The sequence below is a fragment of the Leptonychotes weddellii genome, chromosome 15 (genome assembly GCF_054177405.1).
Source record: "Leptonychotes weddellii isolate Sample4059 chromosome 15, ASM5417740v2, whole genome shotgun sequence".
Taxonomy (NCBI): domain Eukaryota; kingdom Metazoa; phylum Chordata; class Mammalia; order Carnivora; family Phocidae; genus Leptonychotes; species Leptonychotes weddellii.
Window position 1 is genome coordinate 22,627,829 of NC_138383.1, and position 26,327 is coordinate 22,654,155.

General features: G+C 59.6%; 1 protein-coding gene across 1 annotated transcript; it reads right to left on the reverse strand.

Annotated features, from left to right (window-relative positions):
* Positions 1–2,641: 2,641 nt before the first annotated feature.
* On the reverse strand, positions 2,642–19,855 carry COL1A1 (collagen type I alpha 1 chain). The gene is made up of 51 exons (XM_081805178.1): positions 19,632–19,855; positions 17,939–18,133; positions 17,812–17,846; positions 17,673–17,708; positions 17,467–17,568; positions 16,582–16,653; positions 16,293–16,337; positions 16,075–16,128; positions 15,821–15,874; positions 15,237–15,290; positions 15,063–15,116; positions 14,701–14,754; positions 14,566–14,610; positions 14,396–14,449; positions 14,240–14,284; positions 14,021–14,074; positions 13,654–13,752; positions 13,518–13,562; positions 13,323–13,421; positions 13,136–13,189; positions 12,880–12,987; positions 12,746–12,799; positions 12,385–12,483; positions 12,186–12,239; positions 11,994–12,092; positions 11,351–11,404; positions 11,153–11,206; positions 10,995–11,048; positions 10,837–10,890; positions 10,352–10,396; positions 10,161–10,259; positions 9,779–9,886; positions 9,236–9,343; positions 8,979–9,032; positions 8,754–8,807; positions 8,407–8,514; positions 8,265–8,318; positions 8,079–8,132; positions 7,776–7,937; positions 7,578–7,685; positions 7,354–7,461; positions 7,195–7,248; positions 6,980–7,087; positions 6,548–6,601; positions 6,328–6,435; positions 5,968–6,021; positions 5,575–5,682; positions 5,201–5,483; positions 4,870–5,060; positions 4,312–4,554; positions 2,642–4,201 (listed from the first exon to the last, which is right to left on the reverse strand). The coding sequence occupies exons 1-51, from the start codon at positions 19,720–19,722 to the stop codon at positions 4,055–4,057; spliced, it is 4,383 nt and encodes a 1,460-aa protein (XP_081661304.1). The 5' UTR covers positions 19,723–19,855; the 3' UTR covers positions 2,642–4,054.
* Between the last annotated feature and the right edge of the window lie 6,472 nt (positions 19,856–26,327).

A 26,327-nucleotide genomic window follows, 5' to 3' on the forward strand; every position in this document is an offset into this window, starting at 1 on the left:
CCTCACCCATGTCCATCCAGGAAAGTCTTGGAGGCACCAGGGCAGCTGAGGGTAAAGAGCTGACCCCAAAGAGGAGGGGACATCTGCCACGTTTCAGTCAGGAAAAAATCCTGCCAGGAGATGGGCTCCCCCCACAAAAGGGACCCAGGATTCTGAGAGAGCAGCAACAATAAAAAAATCCAAAAGAAGCCTCCTTCCTTTCTAGAATTTTCCATCTGAAGTTGACTGAGAAATCCGCCCGAGGAATGTGGCCCACCTCGTCACAGAGAAGACAAAGGTGAGTCCCGTGGAGCCTCGGTGGGAGCAGCGGGTGCTGTGCCCCGACACGGGGGGCGGCCGGGGTCTGGGGCAGCGGGTCCGGGCAGCTCTATTTAGGGCCGCCGTGATGTCAGCAGAGAGGAGGGCTTGAGTCGGGGATGTGGTACAATGGCCCCTTTGTCCCGCTCCCCTCCAGCCTGCACACCCACACCGAAACCGCATTCTGGCCTCGCACCACACGGTGTCACCTCATGTGCCCTCCCACGGGCGTGTGCACACACGCGCACGCACACGTTCGTGTCCCCGTGTGGAGATTTGTGCATACCTAGTAAGAGGCATATTCACTCATTTGTCTAGAGATGCCCGACACGGCGGCCACTAGCCGCTTGCAGCTAGTGAAATTAGTTACAGTGAGACACAATTTAAAGTTGCATTCCTCAGCGGCACTACCCACGTGTCAAGTGCTCCCGAGCCACGTGTGGCTAGTGGCTACGCTGCTGGGCCCCCGAGAGAGCACGCCACGCGGGTGCAGGAAGCACTGGCCTGGGGCCTTCCACCGCCGTCTGCTCCCCCAGGGGGGCTGCTTTTCATTGCTCCACCTCTCGCTCCTATTCCCAACGGCCTAGGAAGCCCCCCTTGCCACCTCACGCTCTCGCTTTAGTCTCCCGCTGGGCCCGGGGAGCATAATGGTGGAAAACGTGGAAAGCGGCGGGGGAATGAGGGGACACGTGGCCTGGAGTGTGGGGGGCTGAGCAGGCAGAGATAAGGGCTGTCAGCTCAGGCTGAGGAAGAGGCATAAAGAAAAGCCTGGACGTGGAGAGTGGGGTGCATACATGAGAACTGTGGTCACCCTTTCTGGCTGGTGTGATAGGTGTGGGCAAGGGAGGGGACAGTGAGAAGGGACAGGTGGGTAGCAGCCAGGTAGAGCCTTGGTTGCCCCCGGGGGCGGGGGGCGGCCTGCTGGAGGCCGGGGTCGATGGGGGTTACCAAGGCCTCACCCACCCATCGCCACACAGGTCGGGTAGTTCGCCTACGATGAAACCCTCATTTACGTGTCATAATTTCTTAACCACTCGAGACTAATTCCCTTTCTACACTGTCCAGATTGTGGTAGAAGAGCTAATGATGAATTATTAAAGCACAATGAATTGTCATGGCCACTTGTTGACAACAATGGAATTAGCGTCACTGCCGATGGCCTCTTCCACCCCGTTTCCCCGAGACCCGAGGGAGGGATGAGGTGGGGGGGGCCTTTCCTGCCTTGAATGTTTAGGCCCTGAGACCTTGGGTGGGCTGGGGGCACAGCTCCAACGTCTCCCTGTCTCCAGGTCTCTGGGTGTCTGGTCTGCTCCAGACTTCTGGAAACCTGTGTCCCCAATGACTGCTCACGGCTGTTCCCCTTCCCTGAGATTGGGGAGCTGGCCAGTCACCGTCCCTCCAGGGGCCTCAGGTTCTCACGCAGGCAGGGGGTAGGGGCAGGCAGAGGAGAAGGGAGAAGGGAAGGAAGGGAGAAGAAGGAGGCAGAGGAAGCAAGAATTTTTTAAAAAGATCAGGCATGGGCAGGAGGCGAGGCTGGGCAAAAGGACCTGCTAGGCCACCCGGCACCCAGGTGTTATGGGGACTTAGAAGGCCAAGAGGGACCTGGTACCTGCCCAGTAGGGTCAAGGCCTGTTGCTGGCAGGACAGCACCCTGTAAGTGCCTTGACTGCAGTTCTCCGAGAGCCCTGGGGAGGCTCCTCTGAGGGCAGGCCAGCTCCCTCCCTCCTTCCGTGGCTCCAGGCAGACTCAGGGAGGGACCCTTCTTGAGCTGTTCTGCTTGTTGCTCCTTTGGGGGAGCTCAGAGTGAGCGAAGAGAGAGGAGAGGCCAGACGACCCTCCATGTATGCCCAGGGAGAGGCCTTGCTGAGGGGCTCCCGGGTGGTCCTCGCCAGTCCCACCTCCCTCAGCCATGGGCCGGCCTCCCGGTGCCCCTCCAACCCTGTGCCCCCACCAACCCTGCAGGGTGCCCACAGCCATGGAGAGCAGAGTTGATGGTGTTGATGGAGAGTGGGCCTGAGGTTTGGGCAGCCCAGGATCTGAAGCGAGGCGTGTGTGCACGTGCATGTTGCGGCCCGTGGGGGTGGTCTGTGCGGCACTGTGAGGAAGAAGGGCATTGGGGAGACATGCCAGGAAGACTGCATGAGGGAGGGGGAAAGGGTTAAGGCATAAGAAAGGCAAGAGGAAGGGGGGAGCCACTGTGGAGGGTGCTAGGTGAAGAGGAGGAGGAGGGAAGGGGCAAGAACAGGAGAACCCGCCCGCCCCCAGCCAAAGTGCCCACCCCAGGCTCCCCACCCCGCACCCCCCAGACTCCAAGGCAGGAAATCAGGAGGCCACTGCAGATATGTTTGGGTCATTTCCACATGCTTTATTCCAGCAATCAAAATAATTAAAAACATCTCAAATTATTATACACATACAAAATAGGTACAGAGTCTTGCTTCCTCCCACCCCTAGGGGGAAAAACTGCTTTGTGCTTTGGGAAGTTGTGCTCTGAAACCCAGAGAGAGGACACAGGATAGAGAGGCCGTGAGGATGGGGTGCAGCTGAGGAGCGGGTTTCAGAGAGAGAGGTGGAGAGAGGCGGCGGGTGGGGGGGGGTGGCGCGGAGAGGGGTGGAAGGGAGCACTGAGTTGCGACACTCTCTCCCCCCAAGTTAAGTAGCACCTTTAGAAAATTCACGAGTCCCCATCCGCAAGGAAAAACAAAACAAAACAAAACAAAAAAAAACCAAAGAATAAAAAAAAGACTTTGAACAAAAAGGAACATTTGCTGGCCTGGGGGGTGGGGCGCCCCGACTTCTATAGCACCAGTCATTCCTTCCCCACCCCACCCCATCACAGAGATGTAGCACCTTTGATATAAAATGGGGAGCCCCTTCAGCCCTGCCCCCACCCCGCCCCCACGCAGTTGCCCCGGTGACACTCGGAGACAAGAAGAGGTAGTCCTTCAGCAACACAATTACACAAGGAACAGAGCAGTCTCTCCCACCCAGCCCTGTCGCACGCATGGGGGAGTGGGGGACTGACACGTGTCCACGAATGATCCGATGCTTCCTTCCGCTCTGTCGTGGCCCCTCCTGACTTTCCTCCAAACCCGGCAGGCAGCGAGGGGCCCGTGGTCCCCCAGCATGCCCCCTCGGAAACGAAGAGGGGATTGTTGCAGGAGCCACACAGGGATGCCAGATGGTGAGGCTTCTTCGGCAGTCTGAGAACCTCAGGTCCCCCCAGGGTCTGGGGGTGCTGGGTGAGGGGAGTGGGCTGGGAGTGTGGGGGGTCACTTGGGTGTTTTAGCATTGCCTTTGGTTGCTGGGCAGACAATGCATTGTTTCCTGTGCCTTTTGGGGAGACTTAGATTTGGGGAGCAGTGGAGGGGAGGCCCCAAGGAGGGATGGAGAAAGGAGCAGAAAGGGCAGTGTTGGGGTATCATAAGCCCAACGGGCAGAAAAGGACTTACCCCCATATGGGTCTTCAAGCAAGTGGACCAAGCTTCCTTTTTTTAAAAAGTTATTTATTTATTCTTTTTTTTTTTTTTTTGGTAAGGTTGAATGCGCTTTTGGTTTTTGGTCATGTTCGGTTGGTCAAAGATAAAAACTAAGTTTGAGAGATGAATGCAAAGGAAAAAAATATTTTCCAAAGTCCATGTGAAATTGTCTCCCATTTTTTGGCTTTTTGGGGGGTTCAGTTTGGGCTGTTTGTCTGTTTCCAGGGTCAAGGGTGAGGGGGTTGGGTGGGAGGGAGCCGGGTAGGGTGGGAGGGAGTTTACAAGAAGCAGACAGGGCCAACATCCATGCCGAATTCCTGGTCTGGGGCGCCAACGTCCAATGGTGCCACATCGATGATGGGCAAGCGGGAGGTCTTGGTGGTTTTGTATTCGATCACTGTCTTGCCCCAGGCTCCGGTGTGACTCTGGGGAGACAAGGGGGGAGGGGTGTCACCGGGCGGAAGCGGTGGGGTGAGGGCAAGTATGGCCTGCCAGGAAAGCCAGAGCCCAGACAGGGGCCCGGCCCGGGACTCACCGTGCAACCGTCGTAGGTGACGCTGTAGGTGAAGCGGCTGTTGCCCTCGGCCCGGATCTCAATCTCGTTGGAGCCCTGGAGGAGCAGGGCCTTCTTGAGGTTGCCAGTCTGCTGGTCCATGTAGGCCACGCTGTTCTTGCAGTGGTAGGTGATGTTCTGGGAAGCCTCGGTGGACATCAGGCGCAGGAACGTCAGCTGGATGGCCACATCGGCAGGATCGGAGCCCTGGCCACCATACTCGAACTGTAGGGGGGTGTGTGTGGGGGGGGAGAAGCGAGTGAGCGACCACGCTGGAGCCTCTAGTCCCAGCCTCCCTCCCTGGAGTCCACTAAGAGCATCCCCGTGGCCCCTCTCCCATCCAGAAGTAGCACCCCTTGCTCATCCATGGGCACCCTGTGTCTGAGCCAGGATCAAGGACCCAGGACTCCTGCCTCCCAGCCCAGCTCTGTCCGTCCCCCTTAGCAGAGGTCTAGTCCGCCCAGGACCTCCCCTCCTGCCCCTTCTGAGCTCTGGGTCAGCCCCATCTCAGGAGAGCGGCTCCAGGTCCAGCTGACGCACCTGGAATCCGTCAGTCATGCTCTCGCCGTACCAGACGTGCCTCTTGTCCTTGGGGTTCTTGCTGATGTACCAGTTCTTCTGGGCCACATGAGGCTGAGTAGGGTACACGCAGGTCTCGCCTGTCTCCATGTTGCAGAAGACCTTGATGGCATCCAGGTTGCATCCTTGGTTGGGGTCAATCCAGTATTCTCCTGCAGTGGGACAGAGCAAGATGGAGTCAGGGGAGGTATGGGCAGTGGGGCACACGTGGGCATCTGGGCCCCTCAGGGCTCAGCGCTGTCATGGCAGCAGGAGGACGAGGAGGAGGGGCACCCCTGAGGCAGGCCCTCACCGCTCTTCCAGTCGGAGTGGCACATCTTGAGGTCGCGGCAGGTGCGGGCTGGGTTCTTGCGGCTTCCTTCAGGGCTCCGGATGTTCTCGATCTGCTGGCTCAGGCTCTTGAGGGTGGTGTCCACCTCGAGGTCACGGTCACGGACCACGTTGGCATCATCAGCCCGGTAGTAGCGGCCGCCATCGTGAGCCTTCTCTTGAGGTGGCTGGGGCAGGAAGCTGAAGTCGAAACCGCCGCTGGGAGGACCGGGGGGACCAGGGGGTCCAGGAGGGCCGGGGGGACCCTGCACAGAGAGCAAGAAGAGCCGGGATTACCAGGGTCCAAGTGCCCTTGGGGCTGAGGGCCACGGGTGGATGGGATGGGGGGCTACGTACAACAGGACCAGCATCACCAGTGCGACCACGAGGACCTGGGGGGCCGATGGGGCCTGGGAGACCGTTGAGTCCGTCTTTGCCAGGAGAACCAGCAGAGCCGGGGGGACCCTGAAAAGGGGAAGACGGTTGGAGGAAACCTGCTAGAAAGCACAGGACCACCAGCCCAACTCTGTGGAGAAGCTCACCAACCTCCCTGCCTGGCTCGGCCTCCATGGCCTCATCCTTGTTCATTCTCACAGTCAGGCAAGATTGTCCAGCATTCTTCTTCCCTTCTCCCAACCCCTGCCCCCAGACCCTTCTAGAGAGAGATGGGGACACCTGTGTCCCAGGCAGAGGGCCCCGAAGTGAGCCTGGCCTTGGGCCCTAGCAAGGGAAGATAGAGGCATGACTTACTCGGGGACCAGCAGGACCAGAAGCTCCAGAAGGACCTTGTTCACCAGGAGAGCCCTGAAGGACAGATGCAAAGGCAGTAAGACCCCGTGTGGGTCAAACATGGCCAGCAACCTGCCCCCTGCCCCATTATTCTGGACCTCTAGTCCCAAGGGGTCCACAGGCTAAGACCTCCTCCACCCCCTCTTTGTGTCCCGCACCCTCCCAGAAGCCCCTTGGAAATGTCCATAAATCTTTACACCTCGGTCCCCGCTAGGGAGGAGTGAGAATGACTATCCAGAGGGGAAACTGAGACAACATCCCCCCTCATTGTATAACAGGGCTCAATGGCAGCTGGGGCTGGGGGCTGCTGAGCATACTCACAGGAGGACCAGGGGGACCCTGGAGACCAGAGAAGCCACGGTGACCCTTTATGCCTCTGTCACCCTGTTCGCCTGTCTCACCCTTGTCACCACGTGGACCTTGGGGTCCCTAGAAGAGAAGAGGGACAGGCTGTCAGATGAAAGGTTCATTAGCGCCGAGTGGGGTGTAGTCCATATCTGGGCCAAGTACGAGGACATGAGGGCCAGAGCCGGGCACTTACAGTGGGACCACGAGCACCAACGGGGCCGATCGGGCCGGCAGGACCAGCAGGACCCTGGGGAGAGCACAGAGCGTGTTAAATCCTGCTACGGCCTGAGCTGCGGGATGAAACCACCCCTCGGCCATGGCCATCCTTCCTCACATCCTTTCCCGCCACGTCCATCCCTCCTGAGCCCCAGCTGAACCTTCAGGTGAATTCAGGCTTCGTGTGAGCTGGGGCAAGCACCTGGGGACAAACCCCATTCCCCAGGGGAAGCGAGGGCCCATCTGGGAGAGGGGCCTTGAGGCCAGGCTGTGGCTCAGGTTTTCAGGAAGGCCAGAGGCCATCTTGCAAGACCCCGTCTCCTCCCCCAGCCTCAGTGAAGTCAGATGCCCACGGGCCGGCCCGGAGAGTGTCCGGCCCGAGACGGCCGACTAGAGTCCAGCTACTTACAGTCTCGCCACGGTCGCCATTCTTGCCAGCAGGGCCAACGGGGCCAGGGGCACCAGGAGCACCAGGAGCACCAGGGGGTCCAGAAGGGCCAGTCTCACCACGGTCACCCTGAGAGCGGCAGAGGAGGGGACTAGGAGTTAGTCCCCGCTAAAGGGGCCAGGCTGGGGCAGGGGAACGGCAGGTGGGGCCGTGGCCCTGGGGAGCAACCATCTCACCTTGGGGCCAGGAGAACCATCTCGTCCGGGGGAACCTTCAGCACCAGGAGATCCCTGCAGAGAGAGAGGGATGGGTGAGCATCAGCCAAGGAAGAGAGGCTCAGGCAAAGGCCAAAATGGCCTCGCTGAGGGCACTGGCAGGGGGTGGTGACTGCTCACCTCACGTCCAGACTCGCCAGGGGGTCCAGCCAATCCAGGGGGGCCCATGGGACCAGGGGGGCCACGCTCACCGCTTGCTCCAGAAGGACCTTGTTTGCCAGGTTCACCCTGAGGGAGAAGAGAGAGTCAGGCCAGGGACGGGGTGGGGGAGGGCCCTGGGCCTCCATGTCCACAGTCCCAGTGATGGTTGTTCTCGGGGTTCCCCGAGGTGAGGGGGCACTCACAGAAGGGCCGGGAAGACCGGGGAAGCCTCTCTCTCCTCGCTGACCGGGCAGGCCCACCACACCACGCTGTCCAGCAATGCCTTGAGGTCCGGGAGTGCCGGGAGCACCCTGGGGGGGAGGGGGAGATGAAGGTGAGGCGCCTTGCAGCCGCCAGAGAGCACCCCCCCCACTCGGGACCCCTGCAGAGTGCGCGCTTACAGCAGGTCCATCAGCACCAGGGGATCCCTTCTCGCCAGCGGGGCCGGGGGGACCGGGGGGCCCGACTTCACCGGGACGTCCGGCGGGGCCGGTCTCACCACGGGGGCCTTTGCCGCCTTCTTTGCCAGCAGGGCCAGGAGGGCCAGGGGGTCCAGCATTTCCCTGGGCAGGAAGAAGAGAGGCTGTCAGATTCCAGTGGATTCTGGAGCACCACGGAGGCCCGCAGAGGCCCACCACCCTCCCCTCACCTGGGCCCCTCACCGCCCCCACCAGAGCAGCGGCTTCTCCACCACAGTTACTTACAGAGGGGCCGGGGGGGCCGACTCGGCCAGCAGCACCAGGAAAACCAGTAGCACCCTGGCAGAAGAGGACAGAGAGGTCAGAGGGAGAACAGCCCGCTCAGCTGTCCCGGCCACCCTCCCTCCCTCCCTCCCTCCCTCCGAACACAGGTTGGAAGGACCCCCGGGAGAGAAACAGTGAGATACTCACAGGGGGACCGGCACTGCCACGAGCACCTTTGGGTCCAGGAGCACCAACGTTACCCTGGAGAAGAGCACAGCACCCTTAAGCCCGGGCCGGGCCCATGCCCAGGCCTGCCTGCAGCTGGGGGCCCGGAGGGTGAGATACTCACAATGGAGCCAGGGGGGCCAGTGGGGCCGGCGGGGCCAGGGGGACCAGCGTCGCCTTTAGCACCAGCATCACCGGGTTCGCCTTTAGCACCGGGTTGGCCGTCGGCACCCTGGGGGAGGAGGGGGAGCGGTGAGTGGAGGAGGAGCGGGGGACGGCAGCGCGGGGAATCAGGTGGTTCCACGGGGCTTGGGAAGGGCCACCACGCCGGGAAGGAAGATGCTCGAATGGGACACCATCCCCTCCCCGCCCTCCTTCCCTGACTCCGGCCCACGCCTCTGTCCTTATGCAGTCTCCCAAGGTCCCGGGTCCCGTTGGGTGATCGAAAATAATGGGGGTCTTGGTACTCACAGGGGGGCCGGCGAAGCCAGCAGGGCCGGGGGGACCAGGCTCACCACGGTCTCCCTAGAAGAAAAGGAGGCAGATTGGAGTGGGGCCCTGGGCTGGGGTGGAACAGAGTTGGAGGGGAAGATGGGCCCTGAGGAGCATTCCCCAGGGCCCAGAGCAGGTGACAGTGAAGGTGGAAGAGGCAGGAAGTATGAAGCCCAGGGCAGAGCGTGGGTCCTCTGTACTTACGGGGGCACCACGAGCTCCAGTGGGACCAGCAGGGCCGCTCGGACCAGCTTCACCCTGAGAGGGAGGGACAAGAGGCTCAGGTCAGGGACACACCCTGAGTACTCCCAGCAGATGACCCCAGGAGAGCCTCCCCTCCCTTCTGGTCCTCCCACCTTTAGGTCACCAGCTCAGAATGGCAGGACCTGCCTCCCCCCAGGAGCCATGCCCAGGCTTGCCGGGAAGGCTGTGTGTTAGGGAAGATGGTGGGGCCACCTCACCTTGTCACCAGGGGCACCAGCGGGGCCAGGAGGACCAATGGGGCCAGTCAGACCACGGACACCATCCTTGCCAGGAGAACCATCAGCACCTTTGGGACCAGCATCGCCCTAAAGACACAGGAAAGTCTGAGACTTCCAGTGGGGGACAGGGTGGTGACCTGGAGCATGTCTGGGACTCCTCCCCAGCTCTATCCTGCCCCGACCTGTGCTTGGAACTCAAGATCTTTCAGAGGAAAAAGTTCCGGTGGGGCTCTGGTGGAACTTAGGGTAAGAGGCCCATGCCTTGTGTAGAGGAATGTATAAGGGATCCCCCATCCAGGAGGTCACCCTTCCTCCTGATACCATGGTAAGTCACGGGGCGGGAAGAGCCTGGATAGGATGATAGAGGATTTATCAGCGAAGAGGCCAGAGGGGAAGAAGGGAGGATTAAGGAGACGAGGTAACGATCCCAGGGAGGGTAAAGAGAGAGAGGCCAGAGCATCCGAAGCAGAGGGAGACAGAGATGGGAGCCCTACACGGCTCAGGGGAAGGGGGTTAACTTACTCTGTCACCCTTAGGGCCGGGAAGACCAGCTGCACCTCGTTCACCGGGCATTCCCTGAAGGCCAGGAGCGCCCTGGCTACCTGGGGCTCCGGGGGCGCCAGCATCACCCTAGGTGACAACCAAGAGGACTGGCATGAGGCATGGGGTCCCAGGAGTGGGTCACAGCCCCGAGCCCCCTCTCGATAACTCCCAGTCTCGGTGCCCAGGACAAAGATAAGCACCAGCTAAGAGGAAAGGCTCCCAGCCCAGAACTTGGGGCTGCACATGGACCCCACCCCGCCCTGTCCCCCTGCCACCCCTCACCCACATCTAGGGGGCTTTGGCCACAGCCGGGCACCCCCGCCTCAAGAGGGGCTGGACCTGGTCCCCCTGCTGCCCTCACCTTAGCACCGTCATTGCCAGGGGCGCCGTTCGCTCCCCGGGGACCTGCGGGGCCGGGGGGGCCTTGCACACCGCGTTCACCGGGGAAACCTCTCTCGCCCTGGAAGGGAAGGACAGGGCGCGTGACGGCCGCTCCGGAGGCAGGGCCAGGCGCAGGGCATCTGGGCAGGAGTGGCAAGAGGCTCTACTTACTCTTGCTCCAGAGGGGCCGGGGGCGCCAAGGTCGCCAGGAACACCCTGAGGGGGAGGGAGGGACAGAGAGTGAGCCGACCGCACCTTGACCCTCCGCGCTAGAAAGCACTCTTGTTCTCCCAGGGGCTGGCCCTTGGGGACTGTCATTAGAGACCAACTCCTTCTCAGCACTGAACTGGGCTTATCCCTCTCGTCCTCCTGGGGATGTGCCAGAGACAGCCCCCTCCCCAAACTCTGGGCAGAGGGCAAAGTCAGAGTTATGCCTGTAGCTCTAAAAAAAGAAGAAGTCACTGGGACCAGCAGCCCTGCAGGGCCGTCCAGAATATCATGCAGATGTTCTGCTCCCTGCTTCCCTCTGGGTGGCTCCCTTCATGACGGGAAGTCCTGCAGGGTGTCTAACCTGGATCCCGTTTAGCTAGGAGGGCTGGCCTCTTCCTCTAAATGCCCTGCGTTCCCCATCTCTCTGGCTGCCTGCTCCCTCTTACCTGTTCACCGGGTTTGCCTGCTTCACCGGGAGGACCAGAGGGGCCAGGGAGACCCTGTAGGTGGGAAATGGGGGAGGCAGGGAGAGGGTGGGATTAGAATCTGAAAAAGAGCCAGGGGGACCCCAGCCCTTCAGCCCCTGCCCGGCGGGAGGCCTCACCTGGAATCCGGGGGAGCCAGCGGGGCCTTGTTCACCTCTCTCACCAGCGGGGCCCTGTCACAGAGAGCACGCTGTGGTCACTGGAAGGGCGAGGAGCAAAGGGGGATGGGGTGTCTCCCCAGCGTCCCCTCCCCAGGCTGCCTGTCGGGGACACTTACAGCAGGGCCGGGGGCTCCCTGAGCTCCAGCTTCTCCGTCTTTGCCAGCAGGACCCTGTGGAGAGAGAGCAAAGGACTCAGGGTGGGGAAGGGGGCAGCTGCTAGCGGCAAGGGGCAGGTGGGGCGCTGGGCAGGGGACAGAGCAGATGTGTCACGAGCAGGGGCAGCAAGGGGACAGGGACCACGGGGAGATACTTACAACAGCACCAGGGGGCCCAGGCACACCTCGCTCTCCGGCCTTGCCAGGCTCTCCCTGTGGGGAAAGAGAGTCAGAGTCAACGGGGCTTACGTGGGAAACCAGGCCTCCCGGGTCCTTCCGGTTTACCCCAAGTGACACTTTTTAAGGGGTTTTCTTTTCTCCCAGCTCTGGTCCTGGGGAAACACTTTGCTGGCTGTTACAGCTGGTCCCTTCGTGTCTCCCTGAGCCCCCTCCCCCAGACCATGTGTCCCTGAGGCTGCTGCCCCCACCCCCACCCTTCCTTCTTGCCACCATACGCCTATGGTGACCTGACTGCAAAGGGCTTCCATGTCCTCTGGTCCCTCCTTTTCAGCCTGAAAGAACCCACCAGGATTTAGGGGTGACTATCACATAAAAGGCCCATTCTACCCCTGTGGGGGGAGGGGCGGCTCCAACAATACTTATTTCCAAGGAGAGAGCAATGGGAGTAGAGTCGGGAGAGGTCTCTCATTTTATGGGTAGGGACACTGAGGCCCAGAGAGGGGCAGTGAGTGGCCTGAGGCCACACAGCAAGTCAGTGGCAAAGCTGGGACTGGCGCCCAGGACTCTCATCTCCTAGGAGTGCCTGTCTCTGGCTCTGGAACGTTCCTCAATGAATACTCACAGCAGCACCTTTAGGCCCAGGGAATCCCATCACACCAGCCTGACCACGGGCACCGGGGGGGCCTGGGGGTCCGGGGCGACCATCTTGACCAGCGGGACCCTAAGGACAGAAGGCACAGAATCGGAGGTGAGGACGGAGGGTGGGCGGTCGGGAGGGCGGGAGGGGCCCCCGGCGGGGGGGAGCAATACTTACAGGGGGGCCGGTTTTGCCATCTGGACCGGGACTGCCGGGACTTCCAGTCAGACCCTAGGGGGAGGCAGAGAGGTGTGAGCCAGGTGGGGAGAAGGGGACAGAGGAGGGGAGGGGGCCCCTCAGGAGGCAGATCCGAAGTCCTGCTCCAGGGTGCCCCATTTCAGACCTGCACAGGACGGGCAGAGGGGCCGGGGCTCACCTTGGCACCAGGCAGACCAGCTTCACCAGGGCGACCAGCTTCACCAGGAGAACCCTTGGGGCCAGCGGGGCCGGGGGAACCACGTTCACCAGCGGGGCCCTGGTTGGGGGAGTCACAGGGACAATCAGGGTCTCGGGTCTGGGCTTCTTTACCATGGGCCAGTGTCTTATTCCTCCCGGTGGGGGGGGCGGGGGGTGCTCTCCGGGGCGCTGGTAGCAGGGCGAAGGTCAAGGGGAAGTCCAGTGTGGAGAGAGAGTCTGCAGTCGCAGCCTGGAGCAGTAATGACTGGGGCTGGACGTGAGAGAGGAAGGGAATGCTCGGGGCGCAGCAGGGGCGCAGCCCAGCCATGACGGGAGCTTACCTTGGGACCAGAGACGCCGTCTGCCCCAGGGAAACCACGGCTACCAGGGCCCCCCTGCAGAAGGAGGAGAGGCCGGTGAGCCCCGACACGGGGGCGCCAGGCTGGCGCTGGGGGGCAAAGAAGGGGACACTTACACGCTCGCCGGGGGGTCCGGGCAGGCCAGTGGGTCCAGGTTCACCTCGGGCTCCTCGCTTTCCTTCTTCCCCGGCAGGGCCAGGGGGGCCTTGAATACCGGTGGGGCCCTGGAGAGGGCAGAGACCAGGGGGCGGCCCGCAGTGTGAGGCTGGGGCTCCCGCCCCCGGGGCTCCCATTCCCCCCCATCCGGGGTCTCCCTCCAGGGCTTCCCAGGGCAGAGCTGAGCTGCGGGAGGAGGTGGGGGGAGACACTTACGGGCTCTCCCTTGGCGCCAGTGTCTCCTTTGTTCCCAGGAGCACCAGGTTCACCCTGCACGCGGGAGGAAAAGAGGATGGGCCGAGAGTCGGGGGTACTCAGCTGGCCTGGGTCCTCCTGCTTCCCAGGGGAGGGCCCCACCGGAGCCAGCGCGTGGGGCGGGCCACAGTGACAGAGGGATACTTACGCTGTTACCCTTGGGACCAGGAGGACCGCTGGGGCCCTGGGGTCCAGAGGGGCCTCGGGCACCAGGGAAGCCGGGAGCACCAGCAATGCCAGGAGCGCCCTGTGGGAGGCAGAAGAGGTTGAGCCTGGGAGCCGGGGGCATGGGGCGTGCAGGAGCGGGGCACGGGGGCAGCTCTGAGACCCGCAGGGTACTTACATTAGCACCTTTAGCACCCGGCTGTCCGTCAGCACCAGGGTTTCCCTGTGGCACAGAGAGAGAGGGGCCAGTAAGTGACAGGCCAGGACTGGGAACTGGGGGGTGGCCCCGGGGGCACTGAGGAGGCGACACTCACAGCAGGACCAGCAGCACCAGCAGGGCCAGGGGGGCCGGGCTCACCACGCACACCCTGGGGACCTTCAGAGCCACGGGCTCCTTGGGGACCAGCTTCACCCTGGGTGGGAAAAAAAGGACATGTCAGGAGCCAGCCTGGGAGCCCAACCTCACCTTTGGATGTCGGGGTGTGTGTGTGTGTGTGTGTGTGTGTGCGTGTAGGGCAGGGACAGGAAGACCAGGAATCAGGACTCCCACATGGGAGAAGGGGATCCCGGGACAAAGGTATTGGGGAATAGGCCGCTCTGGGTCCCTCTGGTTTGGAGAGCAGGGAGATAGGCACCCCTTGGCCCGTGGGAGCTGTGCTCAGAGGAGGGCAGCGGGCTCACCTTAGCACCAACAGCACCAGGGAATCCAGGGGGACCAGCGGGGCCAGTGGGACCCTGGGAATGAAATGGAAATGTTAGCAAGAAGGAAGGGGGCAGCTGCAAGTCACGGCCTGGGACAGAAGAGGTCCTGGGATTCCGAGCCCCAGGCCCGGCCCCCCGCCGGCCCAAGCTGAGAGCCCTCCCCACTCCCAGACACTGGGGTCCAGAGGTCATACTCACGGGGGGCCCAGCTGCACCAGTAGCACCATCGTTTCCACGAGCACCCTGCCGGAGAGAGGGGAGCCCCAGTTATGTGCGCTGAGCACGGGCCACCCACGACTCATCAGGAACCTCTGTCAGAGCCCAGGCATCCCCCAAGGGGCCACGAGTACTTACAGCAGGGCCGGGGGCTCCGGGGCGACCTCTCTCACCAGGCAGACCACGGGGGCCCTGACAACAAAAGCCAGAAAAGCCACGTGAGATGGGAGACACACACTTCCCCCCCAAACCTCATATTGCCCCTATACCCTGCTCCCTCTCTTCCTTCTAGAACTGGACACACTCACCATCTGACCAGGAGCTCCGTTTTCACCAGGGCTACCGGGCTCACCCTAGAGAACGGAGAATAAAGTTGGGAATTCATTCATGGGGTGGGGTGGGAGGGGCAGGAGGAGGCCCATGACATTCAGGCATCTTCTTACCTTAGGACCAGCAGGACCAGCATCTCCCTTGGCACCATCCAAACCACTGAAACCCTAAGATAGGAAGGGCCAAGGTGAGTACCGATGGAAGCCCCACTCTGACCTGAGAAGGTGCCTCAGGGGGTCACCACAGGCTCTGTCTCTGTGCTAGACTAAACCCCAGCTGGGCCAAGAGCTCACCCAATCCCTTTATTGAGATTTCTTTCCCAATGGAGGGAAGTTCTTTTGGATGGCTACTCTCTATCCCTTGGGACTTCTGTAGCTTCCACCCTCCAGGGCGCACACAGGATCCTTTGGGGAAAGGGGCTGGAATTGTCAGATGCTGGGACTTGGGGAGTTTAGATGGCTCAAAGGGGACTTACTCTGTGTCCCTTCATTCCAGGAAGGCCAGCTGTTCCAGGCAATCCCCGAGCACCCTGGAGAGAAAAGAAAAGGAGGAGAAAGGCAGAGCCTTTAGAAGATGCCACGGAGGACCCAGCTCCCAAGCGAAGCCCACCTGTAGCGAAGTCCACGGCCAGCCACGCATCCCCGCTCACCTGAGGTCCAGGAGGTCCACGCTCACCAGGACGACCAGGCTTTCCAGCTTCACCCTGAAAGGGAGAGAAAAGGCCATCATGCCCCTGCCCCCACCCCCCTCCGTGGGCTAGAAAAGCGTGGAAGGTCTGAGTTTTCTTTAGTACTGTTGAAAGTCAGGTTTAGGAGCCCAGAATCTTATCTTTGAATTTAGAGCTCAGCTTAAATCTACTGTAAAATCCTTGTTTGGTGAATTTTGAGTCCCTCCAAAGGTATTTCTGTTTATTTCTATAGATGGAGAGCAAATCTAATGCCCAGAGCCATTAAGCCTAAGGAAGTCATTCACCCCATCAGACGGGGCTGGGGAATGCTTTAAGGTGGCTGGGGTGAGGGGAGGGCCAGTCACCTCCACTGGGGAGATGGGGAAACATCCCACAAGGGGTGAAGATCATTGTTCAAGGGCAGTCCCGTGCATCAGGGAGAACTTGGCCTCCTTTCTCTGGGCATCACCCCCCGAAGGTGGTGGGGCACTGGGGTGGAGGTTACAGGGACCTAGCTGATGGAGGTGTTGGGGGCTAGATGGGATCTTCTCGCCTGGGCTACTTACATCATCTCCGTTCTTGCCAGGGGGGCCAGGGGGACCACGGGGACCCATGGGACCCTAGAGGAAACAGGAAGAAAGGATATTAGAATAACCAGGATAAGGGAGAAAAAAAAAAAAGAAAGGGAAGGCTGGGATTAGAAGAAGGAGGTAGGGAAGACCCCAGACAGTAGGTGTGGAGGCGTCCTTCAATGGGAGAATCCACGTATTTGTAGAAAGAGTGTGTACTTGTATAGAGTACAAGTTGGGGTGGCACTTACTGAGGCTCCAGGCTCGCCGGGCTCACCAGGGGGGCCTTGGAAACCTTGGGGACCCTGGAGAACAAGGAAAGAGGGATTCAGTTAGAAGGACAGGTCCCTACCAATCTTTCCCCAGATCACTAAGAGATCTCTCAGAGCACCTTCTCTACCCTCATCCCAATCCTCCCTTCTAAAGACCAAAGCCCAGGGTGGTACATGATGACATCCTGGATACTCACAGGTGCACCAGGGGGGCCAGGGAGACCACGAGGACCAGAAGGACCCTACAGAAGGAAAAAAAAAGGGGCCATAGTGATACCTCTGTAGGAAAGTGCCATGTGGGTGTGGTCTTGCTATCTCCCAGTGGTTCCTGTTGAGACCACCCAGTTGTCTTCCTCTCTGGACTTCAGGTTCCGAAGGTCGTCTTGACCTCCTATAACACCCCCATATGCCACCACTGGCCCATCCTGTCTGGATCCGCACTGGCTCCTCTTCTGTCATCTCTGCCCCCCCCCCCCCGTGGCTCACCATGGGGCCAGGCACGGAGATTCCTCCAGTTGATTTCTCATCGTAGCCATAAGACATTTGGGGAGCAAAGTTCTAGAAAAAACAAGAGAGAGTGTATGAGAAATCAGTGAATAGAAAGGCGGAAGATGTCACTGACAACAGGATATTGACATAGGCCTCCTGATGTGATGCACTAAGAAGGACAACAACATCACTTGTGAGATATTCCTGCCAAAAATGCAGGGCCCAACTCTAATTATGGGGACACATCCAGCCAACCCAAACTGAGGGACCGTCTTATAAAAACAATTGGCCTCTACAAAGCAACCGGCTTCTTAAAAAAATTTCCGTGTCGTGAAAGACAAAGAAAGTCTGAGGAATGTTCCAGAGTAAAGGAAACTGAAGACACATGACAGTTAAATGAAATTCATGATCCTGGGTCAGGAGAAAAGATGCTATAAAGGGCATTATCGGGATATTGTTGAAATTTGGACAGGGACGATATGTTAGATGATAGTTATGTATCAATGTCAGAATTTTGAAATGTAATCATTGTGCAACGGTCGCATAAGAGAAAGTCCTTGTTCCCAGGAAGTACACACTAAAGTATTTAGGAGCAAAGGACGTAACATCAGCAACTAACTCTGGCACAAATGGTTCAGAAGGAAAAATAGTGACAGTTATATGTATACACAGAGACTGATAAAGCAATGTGACAAACTGTGAAGTGTATGTGAGAGTTCTTGGCACTAGTCTGGAAACTTTACTGTAAGTTTGAAATCATTTCAAAATATAAAGTATGCCATCTGCCAAAAAACCCACAAAAAAAAAAAAAGAAGAAGAAGAAGAACAGGAGGTGAGGGGCGCACACAGGGCCTGCCAGGGCTGTCTTAAGTCTTCACTTACTCCTCCGAGGCCAGGGGGTCCGGGGGGTCCGGGAGGCCCGGGGGGTCCGGGAAGTCCAGGCTGTCCGGGGATGCCATCTCGGCCAGGGGGGCCGGCAGGTCCCTGCAGCGGCGCGGGGGGGGGGTCGGGGGGTCAGCGGTGAGCGCAGGCCTGGAGCCACGCCCACCTGCAGCCCGGAATGCCGAGCGAAGGCCACGCTAACTTACCCTTGGACCTCGGGGGCCAGTGTCTCCCTTGGGTCCCTATAGGGTTGTGGGGGGAGAAGAAACAAAAGAAGCCGGGTTAGAGACGGGAGGCGCTTGAGGACCCTCGGGCGGGTGGCAAAAGTCGAGGACAGCGGATTACCTCAACTCCTGTGGTTTCTTGATCAGTAGGAGACGCTAGGGGAGAAGAGACGCGGGTGAGCGGCGGGGTCTGCACCGGGTACTCCCGGCGGCCCCGCCCTCCCCCAGCCCCAGGCCCCCGACCGTACCCTCGCCGTCGGGGCAGACGGGGCAGCACTCGCCCGGGGGGACTTGGGCGCCGGGACAGTTCTTGGTTTCGTCGCAGATCACGTCATCGCACAACACGTTGCCGTTGTCGCAGACACAGATCCGACAGGCCTCGGGTTTCCATACGTCTCGGTCATAGTACCTGAGGCCGTTCTGTACGCAGGTGACTGGTGGGACTGGGGCAAAAGGGGGAAGGAGGGGCTGTCAGCGGCGCTCGAGCCCCCCACTGCGGGGCTCCAGGGACCCCAGCCCTGCCTGCCGTTCCCGCCTCGTAAGGACACTTTTAGATTTTCCATTTCCCGCCTCCTCCACCCCGTGCCCGCTCCTTTCCCCAAATCCTTAAAAGCTCATCTGCTCCTCATCAGGGCCAGTGACAGCGCCGAGGCGCCTGGCCAGGGCGGCCCTAACTCTTTCCAGTTCTCAGGAATTTAAACAAAGCTTTAGGCCGGAGTTGCTTCCAACTCCAACCCCAGCCCATCGGCGCTGAAGCCAAGTGAAATAAAAAAGCCACTGGGTGGGGGAGGGGAGGTGGGGGACTGGGGAGGAAAGAGAACAGGAGGGGCCCCAACAAGCGGGCCGACTCGGGGGGCGTGGTATGGGTGGAGACAAGGGTGGGGTCGGGGGGGGGCCGGTAGGAGGAGGGAAGGGAGGTCCAGCCCCCATTCTGCCCCATCCCAGGGCAGGTGGGATAGCGTAGGCGGGGCTAAGAGGATGGGGCGGGGCCTATTGGCCTGAGGTCCCGCCCAGAGACTTGAATTGTACCCCCAAAATAGGATACACCCTAACATCCAGCGCCCAGACATCTCAAAAGCCCTCTCTCGGGACAACCCCTCTTTCCTAAAGCTAGCCAGGGCCTCTGGGTCACTCCTTAGCCAGAGAACCAAAAAGTCCGCAAATAGTAATGAAGTTAGCTAACCACGCCCACCGCGCGAGCTTCTACTCAGATGGCCACTAGGTGGCGGGCAACACCAAGCAATTTCCAGGGACTGGCCACTTTCTTTTAGACACTGAGGCTACCCAGTCCCCAGCTTTATTTTCCAGGACAAGCGGCAATAACGCCCGTGCACTCAGTGCAGGTCCTGCGCGGGGAAGCGCTGGACCGGGAGGCGCGGGGCTCAGTGTGGCTCAGCAGAGGGCGCAAGGACCCCGCCCTGCCAAGTCCGCGCCAAAGTTTCTCATCCTCCAACCCACCCACTCTCCGCGCCCCCTCCCCCCTCAGCCCAGCACCCCCGCGGCCCCAGGAACACTGTCTAGCCTGCAGAGAGGGCAAACAATCTTTCCTTATGAATCATCCCACAGCCTTCCCGATCGCTTTTACATCTGGGGCTCCAAACTCCCAGCACGGCGCCCCCGACCCATCTTCGACGTACTTTCCCCTCACTCGGCGCCCATTTCCCCCGTGGTACTCCACAGTGCGCGCTCAGGACTCCCTCCTGTGCCAACTCCCGCGGCGCTCCATCCTCCCCTCTCACTACCCGGGGGCGTTCGCCTACACCCTCCACCCGGGGTGCACTGCCTTCTCTCCCACGGCGCCCAGGAAGAGCCCTCCCCATCTCCCTTCCATCCCTGAGTCTCCGGAGCATCCCGAGTCTCAGTTTACGTCGTGGACCCCTGGGACCGAGCGCAGGGCAAGATACCAAGTAGCCCTGGACTCCCCGAAAGTTTGCGACTTACTGTCTTCTTCTTGGCCCTCCTCTTGGCCGCGCGTCAGGAGGGCGGTGGCCGCTAAGAAGAGCAGGAGCCGGAGGTCCACAAAGCTGAACATGTCTAGACCCTAGACATGTAGACTCTTTGCGGCTGGGGTGGGGGTTAGCGTCGGCTCATGCGTGGCCTCACACTCCGCGTGCCTCCTGCTCCGACCCCGAGGAGAAACTCCCGTCTGCTCCGACAACTGGCCCGGGCCCCTTTTATACCATCCTGACGGAGAGCGGGGAGGAACTCTGCCCCAGGGAGAGGGGGAGCCGGCGGCCCGTCCCCCAGCCAATCAGAGCTGCCTGGCCCGGCCCCCAATTTGGGAGTTGGAAGGGAGAGGGGGAGGAGGAGGGAAGGGAAGGGAGTCCACCGCACAACTCCCCCCTTCGCTGCTCTGCCTCCCCAGCCCCCCAGCCCAGCCTGGGCCAGAGATGTTGCTGCCGAGGTGCGGCTAGGTCCTCAGTATAGTGTGGGCTAAAGAGTGGGTAGTGGTGCCCCTTGGGTTTTTGTTCCTAAGACTCTCCCAGCGGGAGGAACTGGAACTGGAACTGGGGAGCTAGGAGGGGAAGCTTCCAGAGGTAGAAGGAATGGGGGTGATCTGGCGAGGGTAGTCCTGGCCATGCCTCATTCACCCTACTGACATCCTTGGCAAGAGCTAAGGGATGGGTATGAAGAGGCCGGCTTCTCCTCTAAAACCGGAGAACCAGAGAATTTCAAAGATGTGCCTGTTTAGGGGTGTCTTCTGGTGTGGCAGGGATTCCAAGCTTAGGCATATTTTGGGAACAAGTTAGAGATTCCTTTGCAGACATTAGGAGTGAGATACTTGGATGGGGGTTGTTGGCAAGAGGGGTTTATTTTGAGGACGTCAATTCTGCCTTGCTTGAGGTTCCAAGATGGACTCAAATGCTCTCCCCCAAACCCAAGGTTTGACTGAGAGAGATGGAGTAGGGAGGCTGAGACACTGGGTGAGAAAATTGACTGTGTGATCTCTCCAGGAGGAAGCTTGGGGGTTAAGTGGTAGGGCTGGAGAGTAGTGGTGGGAAGTTGCTGGGACTCTTCCCCCCCGCCCCACCCCCCAGGGCGGTGAGGTTGTACAAGAGGGCTGGGATCACTAGTGGCCTAGAAAAGGGTTTTGTGTGAGGGCCGGCCCAGGCGGTGGCCAGGGCCTGGTTAGAGACCCTCCGACCCCGCAGAGTCACACCGGGCAGCACTTGGGTGGAAGACATTGGACCAGAGAGAGGGTGCTCCTTCTGGGAGCTGCAGAAAGCCCCTCCCTGGTTGTACCTGGACTCAAGGTTGGAGCATAGTGGGGAATTTGGGTGTCAGGGGGAGACTTGCCTTTGGGGGTTTGGGATGGAATTGCAGGGATGGTTGAGTGACCTTATTTTAGAGGATGTTCCCCACTGCCCCACCTCTTTCTTGAAAACCCAGGGAATTGCTCTCAGCCCCTGGAACCAGGAGAGAATCATCTGTACCCTGAAAGGGGGTGGAGACCCCAAGAACAACAGGCTATATTTGGGGAATGCCCCCAGAAGTCAGTGTCCCCCCTTCCCCACCTCCCAGCCTCCCAACAGCACTCTGCTCTTGGTCCTACTGAAATCTGTGGGCCCAAGAGAAGGCAGTTGGGGTCCCTTTGCAGTGTCCATCAACTCCTGTCCCTCCTGCCCAGCTCCCCCACCCCCATCACTCCAGAGCTGCAAACGTGGAAGCGGGGAGTCCCGCCTCCCCCAAACCATCCAAAATTCCATTGCCTCCCCCCACCCCCCCGCCCCTCTCCACGCCCTCCCCCAGCTGGTTTTGTGCAACGAAGGCAAAGGAAAAAAAAGACCAAGGGAACAGAAGGGGAGGGAGCCACGTAGGCCGTGGGCAGCCAGGATGAGCGGTGCGGGTGGGGCGGCGGAGGGAGAGTGCAGGGGCTATAATTAAAGGGAAAATATAGAGTTTCCAGAGAGGCAGGGCTGCAGACAGCAATGGAGGGACGAGCCTTCATCAATTATCCCCACCATGTGGCAGCAACTTGTGGCCCAGGATCTGCCCCCGCCTAGTGCCAGCGACTGCAGGGCAGGACAGCGTTGGGCTGCTGAGATGGCAGTTACCCACCCCCCCATTCCACCTCCTGGGGGTCAGGGACAAGGGGGACAAGTGTCCTGTCCCTCTGCAGTGGCTGTCTGGGGCCGGGTGTCACAGGCTTGGGATGAGGGTCCTGTGACCTGCCCACCTCCCTGGCTGAGTTCTGGAAGCCAGGACTCCAGCCTCCAGTCCACTCCCTGGGTGCTCCTGGTCCAGGCATCCCAGGCCTATCTTAAAGAAGAGATGGAGCCTCAGATGACAAGGAGGAGCTGCTATAGCTCAGGCCTGGGGTCCTGAAGGATGTTTGGGGAACCCTGGGGTTGGGGGGGTGGGTTTTGCGTATGTGTGGTGTGTGACAGCCACAGCCCCAACATCCAGTTTCAGACCTCTGTCCCAGGAGTCGTGGGCAGAGGCTTTCCAAGCATTCTTTACACGTGGCATAGAGCTGAGGCCCAGGGCCTCCTCTGCCACTTTCGACTTGAAACGCTTGGCGGGCGCCCAGCCCGAAGATGTGTCTTTAATTTCTGCAGCATGACAGTGAGAGGAAGAATGTGCTTGGGGTCTCCTCCCAGCCTGGCTGGGCCTCCTTGGGCTTGAGACTTGGGGGGGGAGGGATGAGGGAGGGCACTGAGAGAGGGGAGGAGACGCCACCTCATCTTTAGGAAACTCTGAAGCTCTGGCTTCTTGTGGAATGTTAGACTTAGTCGGGCATTAGGAGTTGGGGGGGGGGGAACAAAAGCCAAAATCTCCCCCCTACACACCCCCAAGCAATGGTAAAGTCATCAGCACTAAGGGAAAAAAATTCCTCAAGAAGAAAAACAGAAAGAGGAAAGTGCTGAGCTCTGAGTTCTCTCCCTCTCCAAATTTCCCCAAGTGCCCTCCCTCCATGAGAGATGGGGCAGGCCTGTGATCCCCAGTGCCCCCTCCCTCGGGAGCCCCCCAAGCCCCCAGTCTAGACTCTGTGATGTGGGACTAGGGAGAAGTAGGGCACTTGGTGGTGGGGGGGGTGGAGATCAGCCCTTTCCAGCCGCTCTGAAGTTCCCCTGCCTTCCCTCCCCAGTCTTGACCTTCCAGAATGCTCATCTCCCCCCACCCTGGCCCCAAAGGGGGCTATGGAGAGAGGGTCCCTGGGAGAGGGTTGAGGAGAGAGAAGGAGAGGGGGTCTGAGAGTGTGGCTCTCAGGGATGAGGCATGAGGACAGCTTGGTCTCCACACATCCCTGTCATGGAGGTCTGCTGTGGTCCTGTTGAGGGTCCCTGGGGGCAGAGTCAGGGGCAGACCCCAAGTGTGTGCAGTCCTCTCTCCCTTCCTTTGCTCAGCATCACACTGGCTTGGCCCTTGGGTTCTCAGCTAAGTTCCTTAGCTTCCAGGCACAGCTCTGCTCTTTCTCAGCCTCAACCCAAGTCCCTCAGGCTTCAGAGATGTCCCTCTGTCTCTTCATCTTTTCCAGGTTTTCAGGGAAGATGAAGAATGAAGTTCGTCCATGTGGAGTGTTAGGTAGGTGCCTGTGAGACATCCAGGCAGAAAGGCGGGGGCAACCCTCGGGTGTCTGGGTCTAGAGCTCAGAGGAAAGACAAACATGGGCCCGCAGGACGATGGTGTGGAAGGACTTGTCTCCTGAGCTTGCATGGAGGGAGGACAGATGAAGGGCCGGGACAGAGCCTGAGGACCCTTGGGGGCTGCAGGGGTGGGAAGGGGAGCAGGAGCCCCTCCGCACAGGAGACAGGACAAGAGTGAGAGTAGAAGGGCAAGGAGAAGAGGGATGGTGGGTGTCATGTAAGGGAGGGGGAGATTGTTCTAGAAGGAGGGAGAATTAGATGCTGCAGAGAGACTTAGTACAATAAGGGGCAAAATGCTCCCTGGGTTTGGCAGCATGGTAGTGATGGATTAGTGCCCTACGTTTCAGTGGAGTGATGGGTGAGGAAGCCAGACTGGAGGGGGCTGAGGAGCAGGTGGGAGGCCAGGAAATGGGGTCAGAGTGCACAGAGCTTGGAGGATGAGTTTAGCTGTGAGGGGAGGAGAATGAGAAGATGCTCCATCCTCCCTCCTGTCGGTCCTTTTTTCCCTGCTCTCCCCCACCCCCACTCCTGTCTGTCTGTCTGTCCCCTGCCCCCCTCCCCTTTCTCTCCCCTGGGACTCTGGTCCTTTCTCCACCCTTCCCTCGCCTGAGCTCTTTCCTCTGGGCCCCCTGTGCTTTTGGATCCCCCTCCTCTCAGGTACAACCTCACATCCAGGCCCAGCCAGCAGCTCATTCTTTTCTAGAGAGTGCCCTCAGGCCAGGCTTTTGAAGAGAAGGCTTTATTTCTAGTCCTGGCAGGGTCCGCCCCATTCTTGGGGGTGGGCCGCGTAGTCCAAGAAGGGGAAAGTGGAGGCAGAGGAACGAGGGAAGGGGCTGGGACAACCCGGAGGAGAGAGGCTGGAGCGTGATCCATCAGTGACAGCAGGACTCCCTAGGCCTACTCCAGCCACCTCACCAGGTCCCCAGCGGGTCCCAAGTGAGAATAAGGTGCTGGATGGGCTCTTGCTTCTGCTCTGTGGTGCTCTCAAGGGAGGAGGCAACGCCCATCTTTCCTGCCTGGGCGTGAGCTCCCGGGTCAGGGATCTGGCAGGGGCTTGATTGCATCTTTAGCCCTCACCTGGTCTGGGGGCAGAGCAGGTTTCGTTGAATTGCTATTTACCTCTTTCTGGTTTGGTTCTGTTCTGTACTTGCTTTAGCCCCGTTCTCTTTCCCCACTTCCCTCCTTTTCCCTATTCTTTTATCCCCCCACCACACCCCCATTTCTCCTGTTCATGTATTTTCCTTCCTTTTCTTAGATCTTTTCCTCCCCTTTCTTTCTCTCCTCTGCGTTGCCGGTCCCATTGTTCCAGCCCGCCCACCCATACTCTCCTCCTCCCTCCTTCTCTTTCTCTCATATTCTCTTCCGGTATCTCTGGCTCCTCCGTCCCTTCCTGGGGCTGTCTTCTGATGCTTCGATGCTGTGATGATGCTGCATGCAAGCCTCCACCCGGAGCAAGCCGCTAGCCTAGGGGGCGGGGCCTAGGGGACCGAGGCTCTACCACAGCCAGATGTCAGGTCCAAGTGCCTAGGAGGTGGGTGCAAAGGCTCCTTTGAAGCTTGGATTTGAAAGGAAAAAAAGCAAGGGGTAGGGGGAACCTCTATGAGATAGAGGCACCTGTCCAGAGCCTAGCTGATCCCTTCATCTCCCCCCCCCCGCCACAGAGAAGTCTTGGCCACAGGTGTCTGGTCTCTTCCTGTTCTACCTCGGCCACAAAGTCTTCCTGGCAAACCTAGGATTCTGGAGTTTCTGGGGGTGGGGTTGAGTGGGGATGGGGGATCCCAGTCTTCTCACTTGCACCAGTCCTGGACAGAGCACCCCTTTGGACAGAGTGTGGCTTGGACAGAGAAAGGATCCAGAATTGCTCATTCAACCATATTTATCTGTCAGGCACTTTGCTCTGGGGCCTGGCCAGTCAGTGCCTGCCCTCATGGAGCTTATGTCTGGTAGAGACAGACTTGAAATCACATAAATAAACACGTCATTGCAGCTGTAAAGGTCATGAAGGAAAGGAACATGGCGCTCTCAGTAGCAGGTACCCCAAGGAGTCTAGACCTGGGGGCCCAGTAAGGCTGTCCTGAAGAGGTTGGCAGATGAGCTAGGGACACCTTAGGTAAGGGGTAGGTGGCAGGGTGGGGGTTTGCAGTGAGTGTCATGGTACCACATATACAGAGGCTCTGGGGCAGAGGGGAACATGGCAAGTTCTAGATGCCCACGGAATCCAAGAAGGCCAGGGTGACTGGAGCACAGGAAGCAAAGGCCGGAAGGCCAACGAAGACACATCAGGGGGTTCAGTCCGGTCCGGAGAGGTCTGGGCCCCAGTAGAGGGTCTGAAGCAGGGAGGGGCGGAGTCAGGTCTGTGTTTGTAGAAGATGGCCGTTGTCACTCGGGGGGTGGGGTCTCTGGTAGAAGTCAGCCGCTGCAGGGCTGAGAGACACTGGGAGCCTGGACCTGGTTGAAAGGGATGGAAACAGAGAAGAGAATAGATTCAGGAGCACTTTGGGAGGCAGATTTTATAGGCGCCGGGGTGGGTGGATGTGGGAGTGTGGCAGTGAGGAGCAGGGATGACTCCTGGTCTTCTGAGAGGCTGGATGGTGTGGTTCCCTGGAAGGGGGAAGATTAGGTGAGGGCCCCGTGTAGGGAAGAACATCCTGAGTTTGGTGCCTATTGCAAACACTCTAGTCAATTCTATTTGGTGGATGGTTCCTGCAGACCGCCTGGGGCCAGCCCTGTGCTGAGGAGAGCTCCGGGGACCACAGTTCCTGTCCTTAGGGAATGGGAAGTCTGGATGGGGAATAAAAGAAAGACAGAAATGTCTCTCACCCAGGGCAGTGCTGGCTGCGTGATTTTGTGTAAGTTTCTCCATCTCTCTGATCCTCATTTCCCCAGTCTGTGGAATGGGGTAGTAGTGAGACCACCTTGCTGGCCTGTGTCATGCTTGGTAAAGGGAAGTCTCCAGGGAGATGCAAAGGTGATGAGAATGCCAATAGGAGGTAAGTCAGGTTTCAGGGAGGAGCTACTTTGGAGCTGAGCCTTGGAGGTGAGTGACAGA

Bases quoted from the DNA above. Each gene is read 5' to 3' on its own strand.
- COL1A1 (XM_081805178.1), bottom strand. From the start codon at position 19,722: ATGTTCAGCTTTGTGGACCTCCGGCTCCTGCTCTTCTTAGCGGCCACC. The intron at 12,800-12,879 runs GTAAGTGTCCCC...CTCCTTCTGCAG, and splicing joins CCGGACCCCCCGGCGAGCGT to GGGGGCCCTGGTAGCCGTGG. The intron at 6,022-6,327 runs GTGAGTATGCTC...TCTGTCCTTCAG, and splicing joins AGGGTCCCCCTGGTCCTCCT to GGCTCTCCTGGTGAACAAGG.